Genomic DNA, 7,463 nt, shown 5'->3' with positions numbered 1-7,463 from the left:
AGAACTGACGTTTTTCAGACGGCCTTTTATACTCACCGCCTAGACCCTATTGACCAATCAGAATTTTACTTGTTGATTACATCTCGCTAAAGCTCGTGTCTTTTCAAAATTTGAAAATTAACTTACTCGAGTTTGATAAACAGGGATAACAACAGTCACTTGTTGACGAACCTCTATTTACCTATGCTAGCTGGTATTAGATGTAGTGAAACTAAACCAGGTCAAATGAAAACATTCTCAAATAAATCTTGAATAATCAGAAAAAAGGAAAAGAAAATCTCACCAAGTTTTATAAATTTATTTCGGAAAAACGGATATGCAGGCCAGCTGTTGATTTAGTCTGTAAAGAAAAAGAAATAGTGATTTAATATCAATTTATGTATTTACAAAGATCACTTTGACTATTATTTAATCATTTAGACTACTATTTTATACGGTTGGTGCTTGTACAGCAAGACTGTTCAACTGCTAAACGATTAACATCAAAGACTTACTGGGACACTGACAGCCATAAAGGCTTATATCAATACTGTTATACTGCTGATAGATTAACATCAAAGACCTAAAGAGACATTGACTGCCATAAAGGCTTACATCAGTACTGTTATACTGTCAATAGATAACACCCAAAACTTACCAAGACATTGGCAGCCACAAAGACTTACATCAGTATCGTTATACTGCTGATAGATTAACATGAATGACTAACCGTGACACTGACAGCCATAAAGGCTTACATCAGTATTGTTATACTGTTAATAGATTAACACTCAAGACTTACTAAGACATTGGCAGCCACAAAGACTTACATGAGTATCGTTATAAAGTCAAAGACTTACCGTGACATTGACAGCCGTGGTGGACGTCACAATGAGGTCTTGTGCCGTGTGGACAGTGATGGCACCCTTCCGTTACACAGTTATGATGCTCCGCCCTTTTACCTGGTCATGGTACAGTTTATCGAAATTTTAAGATCATTTATTTGATTATGCAAAGAACGATATTCAATCAACTCTTGCCTTAAAGAAAGCACATAAATTCTTCGCTCAGAATTTAATTTAAGATAATGACATAAAGATATTACCTCTTGGTTCAGTGTATCAATGGATGCTGTGATGTCCACTAATCGTGATATATTTACAAACGATCATGAATAGTCCTAAAGGCTTATCTAGTACTGTTATACTGCTAAACGATTAACATCAAAGACCTAAAGAGACATTGACAGCCATAGAGGCTTACATCAGTACTGTTAAACTGCTGATAGATTAGTATCAAAGACTTAAAGACACATTGACAGCCACAAAGGCTTACATCAGTACTGTTATACTGCTGATAGATTAGTATCAAAGACTTAAAGTGACATTGACAGCCACAAAGGCTTACATCAGTACTGTTATACTGCTGATAGATTAATATCAAAGACCTAAAGAGACATTGACAGCCATAAAGGCTTACATCAGTACTGTTATACTGCTGATAGATTAGTATCAAAGACTTAAAGAGACATTGACAGCCACAAAGGCTTACATCAGTACTGTTATACTGCTGATAGATTAGTATCAAAGACTTAAAGTGACATTGACAGCCACAAAGGCTTACATCAGTACTGTTATACTGCTGATAGATTAACATCAAAGACCTAAAGAGACATTGACAGCCATAAAGGCTTACATCAGTACTGATAAACTGCCGATAGATTAGTATCAAAGACTTAAATATACATTGACAGCCATAAAGGCTTACATCAGTACTGTTATAGTGCTAAACGATTAACATCAAAGACCTAAAGAGACATTGACAGCCATAAAGGCTTACATCAGTACTGTTATACTGCTGATAGATTAGTATCAAAGACTTAAATAGACATTGACAGCCATAAAGGCTTACATCAGTACTGTTATACTGCTGATAGATTAGTATCAAAGACTTAAATAGACATTGACAGCCACAAAGGCTTACATCAGTACTGTTATACTGCTGATAGATTAGTATCAAAGACTTAAAGAGACATTGACATCCATAAAGGCTTACATCAGTACTGTTATACTGCTGATAGATTAACATCAAAGACTTACTGACACATTTACAGCCAAGGTTAGCGTCACGACGACGACGTTGTCCATTGACTATGAATTTAACAATCTTGGCGCTATATCCTGTATCGCCATTTAGAGTTTACCTTTTGATTTATCGTTAGGTGTTTGATTTAAACATCAGCGGAGACATTAAATCTATTACGGTCTTCCCTATTATCTGATGGTTATAAACCCATTAGCTGTTACCATGCTTTAAACGAAAATACTTACTAGAACACTGACATCCGGTATGATGATCACAATGGACAGTCTGTCCGTCCGGGCAGGTACAGTCATCACAAGGATTGGGATTATGATGACCCTCATTAGGATGATGGTGATGGCCCTCATTAACGTGATGTTGTCTCTTTTCTATGGCTGAAACACCAGTATTAATATAGCGTGATACGTCATTCACGAGCTTATGACATTTGTATAATTGTACTGTTACTACGATCTACAATACTGTATTTTGACATGACATTTGTTGTTCATTGGTAAATGTGTCTGATAAAGTATCAATTCATTTCTTACTATTTGTCTAAGGGTCGAATCTTGGTTTGGTCGTTTTCATGGATTCGAAGTAGTTCATGTTGAATTTGTTTCAAGAGAAACTCCATTGATCACCCCATGAAATCGACTAAAACAAGATTCAATTCTTATATGTCAATTCAACTGAAATCATAAAGGCTTACAATAGTACTGTTTGACTACTGATAGATTGACATCAAAGACTTACTGAGAAATTGACAGCCATAAAGGCTTACAGCAGTACTGTGAAACTGCTAATTGGATAACATCAAAGACTAACTGAGAAATTGACAGCCATAAAGGCTTACAGCAGTACTGTGAAACTGCAAATTGGATAACATCAAAGACTAACTGAGACATTGACAGCCATAAAGGCTAACATCAGTACTGTTATACTGCTGATAGATTAACATCAAACACTTACTGTGACAATGACAGCCATAAAAGCTAACATAAGTATTGTTTTACTGCTGATAGATTAACATCAAAGACTTACTGAGACATTGACAGCCGTGGTGGACGTCACAATGAGGTATTGTGCCGTGTGGACAGTGATGACACCCTTCCGTTACACAGTTATGATGCTCCGCCCTTTTACCTGGTCATGGAACAGTTTATCGAAATTTTAAGATCATTTATTTGATTATGCAAAGAACGATATTCAATCAACTCTTGCCTTAAAGAAAGCACATAAATTCTTCGCTCAGAATTTAATTTAAGATAATGACATAAAGATATTACCTCTTGGTTCAGTGTATCAATGGATGCTGTGATGTCCACTAATCGTGATATATTTACAAACGATCATGAATAGTCCTAAAGGCTTATCTAGTACTGTTATACTGCTAAACGATTAACATCAAAGACCTAAAGAGACATTGACAGCCATAAAGGCTTACATCAGTACTGTTAAACTGCTGATAGATTAGTATCAAAGACTTAAAGACACATTGACAGCCACAAAGGCTTACATCAGTACTGTTATACTGCTGATAGATTAGTATCAAAGACTTAAAGACACATTGACAGCCATAGAGGCTTACATCAGTACTGTTATACTGCTGATAGATTAGTATCAAAGACTTTAAGAGACATTGACAGCCACAAAGGCTTACATCAGTACTGTTATACTGCTGATAGATTAACATCAAAGACTTAAAGAGACATTGACAGCCATAAAGGCTTACATCAGTACTGTTATACTGCTGATAGATTAACATCAAAGACTTAAAGAGACATTGACAGCCACAAAGGCTTACATCAGTACTGTTATACTGCTGATAGATTAGTATCAAAGACTTACTGGGACATTGACAGGCACAAAGGCTAACATCAGTACTGTTATACTGCTGATAGATTAATATCAAAGACCTAAAGAGAAATTGACAGCCACAAAAACTGACATCAGTACTGGTATACTGCTGATAGATTAACATCAAAGACCTAAAGAGACATTGACAGCCATAGAGGCTTACATCAGTACTGTTATACTGCTGATAGATTAACATCAAAGACCTAAAGAGACATTGACAGCCACAAAGGCTTACATCAGTACTGTTTTACTGCTGATAGATTAGTATCAAAGACTTAAAGAGACATTGACAGCCATAAAGGCTTACATCAGTACTGTTATACTGCTGATAGATTAACATCAAAGACTTACTGACACATTTACAGCCAAGGTTAGCGTGACGACGACGACGTTGTCCATTGACTATGAATTTAACAATCTTGGCGCTATACCCTGTATCGACATTTAGAGTTTACCTTTTGATTTATCGTTAGGTGTTTAATTTAAACATCAGTGGAGACATTAAATCTATTACGGTCTTCCCTTTTATCTGATGGTCAGAAACCCATTAGCTGTTTTCATGCTTAATACGAAAATACTTACTAGAACACTGACATCCAGTATGATGATCACAATGGACAGTCTGTCCGTCCGGGCAGGTGCAGTCATCACAAGGATTGGGATTCTGATGGCCGTCATTAGGATGATGGTGATGGCCCTCATTAACGTGATGTTGTCTCTTTTCTATGGCTGAAACACCAGTATTAATATAGCGTGATACGGCATTCACGGGCTTATGACATCTGTATAATTGTACTGTTACTACGATCTACAATACTGTATTTTGACATGACATTTATTGTTCATTGGTAAATGTTTCTGATAAAGTATCAATTCATTTCTTACTATTTGTCTAAGGGTCGAATCTTGGTTTGGTCGTTTTCATGGATTCGAAGTAGTTCATGTTGAATTTGTTTCAAGAGAAACTCCATTGATCACCCCATGAAATCGACTAAAACAAGATTCAATTCTTATATGTCAATTCAACTGAAATCATAAAGGCTTACAATAGTACTGTTTGACTACTGATAGATTGACATCAAAGACTTACTGAGAAATTGACAGCCAATAATAGATCTGTATAAGTATACTGTTACCAAAATTAAAAATTAAAAGTTTTGCCAGTCTCTCTGGTGTTTTGCAAGTCTACAATGAGAGGCATCAGCAAAATAATCCACCGATAGACAATAACTATTAAAATAAATAAGGCAAATATCACAATATCATTTATAATTTTTAATTGATATCCATTGACTGTTACATAGTATTTTTATCCTCGCTTCATCGGCTTCATCAATTGCTTTCACGCGGACGTTCTGCTATTGCTTCGACAAACGTCACACATAGACATGACACAGTACCCCAGTGTTGCTCGACTTTAGCGATAAACCTGGGTCAGTAAAAGGATAAACTTCATTGCCTAGCCAAACCTGATGAACCTTATGTATATAATACATGTAGGCCTAATTGTTAGGCTTAAACCCATTCCGAAATCTTTAGTGATATTTACACTTTGTTAATCACACAGATGTAGTCCTATTCAAAGGTTTTGCCTGCTTAAAGTACATGTAGGGCTAAAATATTTTCTTGAGCGAACGCCACTGTTAAGCTATTCAAGTTCATGAGCAAATGAACAAGGATTTATCAAAATTCAAAAATTGAAATATTTAATATTGTACAAAAATCTGACTAACTTCCCTATACGTAATCAATACTTGTTATCATATATGTATGTTTAAGTACGAAATTATGTTTATAGTCGATTTAATGGGATGATGAATTTAGTTGCCTTTGTAGCAAAGTCCGAACGAACTTTTTTATTTTTCAAATACAAATATCTCAGATAATTATTGACATTTTCCCCGTAAAATATACTATATGAAGAATGCTGGAATTTTTCTTACACTGCATTACCATGTAGCAAGAATTGCGATCTGCATGAATGGCTAAGTGCTTGAGATCAATTTTGCCAATTTAATCAAATTCATAGACATGTAATCTTTAGAGTTTTTCATAGCTGCACTTTCAATGGACATTGTACTAGTGTGCATAATAGTGGTTTTAATAGCATAAGGCGACATCACACGCCTGGAATGAATTAACATGCTAATAAGATATTCTATACCTTCTCATGTGTCTAAATAAGCGCGTCGTCTTTTATTATAACTAATGTTTATATTCATTGGATACCATATAATTTGTACGAACACATTTTTTCGAAATAATTCCATTAATATAAGAAAAAAAATTGAATTGCTGTTAAGAGATTAGGATACAATGGTATCGTTATTAAAATATCGTCATCTATGGACTCACAGATATATTCACATGAAATGGTAAATTAGATGATAAATTAGTGCGTCTTTCTAACCCTCAACTTTGATCTAAACAGAACTGTTGCTCTACTGTAGTGGTTTCTGGTTGCCCTAACGGAGTTCTGACAAACCACAGATTTAATTGAAAGTAAATCGGATGGACCTTTTTTTTCATAAGCCTTAACCAGCCTCGTCAATCACACCCACGGGCAAATGAAGTGTTTTTCTGTTAATAGCACATTCTTAATTTGCTTATTGTGACAAATGCTAGCTATCGTGTTTCAACTCAGTGACCAACCACTATTTAGAAAGCAATATCCTAATTGTAATTTGTAATAATCTTCCTCTTAATAAACACAAATGTGTACAATATGTATATCCTAAAATTGTAAATGTCATGTGTTAAATATCATCGGCTTATGAAAGAAATTATGTTTGTTGACTTGTTTGTGAATCCGCGTACATTTTGCAAGCAAACTTTCTTTCATACCCCGATGAAATTATGAAATAGTGACATTAATACATAATTGTTTATTTACATATTAAAAATTGTAAAGGGGCAAAATAATATTAAATTTATAAAAAAAAATCTGTAAATGTGTATATCTTCCTTTTGCGATGCATCTACAAACGAACCTTTGTAAGAATTAGCAAAACTTACCCAGTACAACGCTGGTCATGAGACAGAGAAGTAAAAGTACTTTCATGTTGATATCCTGGATACTTACAATACTGGACTGCTGATGTGCCGATCGGTAGGCATTTTATAGACAGTGGACAGAAAAGTCATGACTGGCTTTAGATAAGATCGTGTTGCACTATTCGAGGGACAAACCCGTATACACGATTCGTTAATATTTACAGAGTGAAATGAGGACAAGGCCAAACACCTATAAATAACAATCTCACTTTTGAATCTTCTAAAATTATGATAAGAACATCGCCTAATATTCTATACTGCGATAAACTCCTTTATCTGGTGTATTAATAATCTTTTTTTTATATTATGCTTCCAGCAAGTACAATGTAGATTCATCAATATTGTCCTGATATATATAAGATGCCCTTATCATAATAAATCATAATGACATGATTGGAATAGTAGTGAGATTGCAAAGCGCGATATTGAAACACGTTTGCTTTCAAATCATAACTTCACTTCATAGCAAATTGTTCGTTCACAAAACG

At 34.9% G+C, this 7,463-nt stretch overlaps 1 protein-coding gene across 2 annotated transcripts; it reads right to left on the bottom strand.

Moving 5' to 3' along the window:
- Positions 1 to 284: 284 nt before the first annotated feature.
- LOC138316899 (histidine-rich glycoprotein-like) lies at positions 285 to 7,080 on the bottom strand. Of its 2 annotated transcripts, XM_069258545.1 has the most exons (6): positions 6,937 to 7,080; positions 4,504 to 4,650; positions 3,106 to 3,207; positions 2,310 to 2,456; positions 840 to 941; positions 285 to 340 (listed from the first exon to the last, which is right to left on the bottom strand). In XM_069258545.1, the coding sequence occupies exons 1-6, from the start codon at positions 6,980 to 6,982 to the stop codon at positions 336 to 338; spliced, it is 549 nt and encodes a 182-aa protein (XP_069114646.1). In that variant the 5' UTR covers positions 6,983 to 7,080; the 3' UTR covers positions 285 to 335. The 2 variants fall into 2 exon arrangements, with proteins under 2 accessions (XP_069114646.1, XP_069114647.1); XM_069258546.1 differs by lacking the exon at positions 3,106 to 3,207.
- Positions 7,081 to 7,463: the final 383 nt, after the last annotated feature.

The sequence above is a fragment of the Argopecten irradians genome, chromosome 2, assembly GCF_041381155.1.
Source record: "Argopecten irradians isolate NY chromosome 2, Ai_NY, whole genome shotgun sequence".
NCBI classification, from domain to species: Eukaryota; Metazoa; Mollusca; class Bivalvia; order Pectinida; family Pectinidae; genus Argopecten; species Argopecten irradians.
This window is presented reverse-complemented; position numbering and strand designations above follow the sequence as displayed.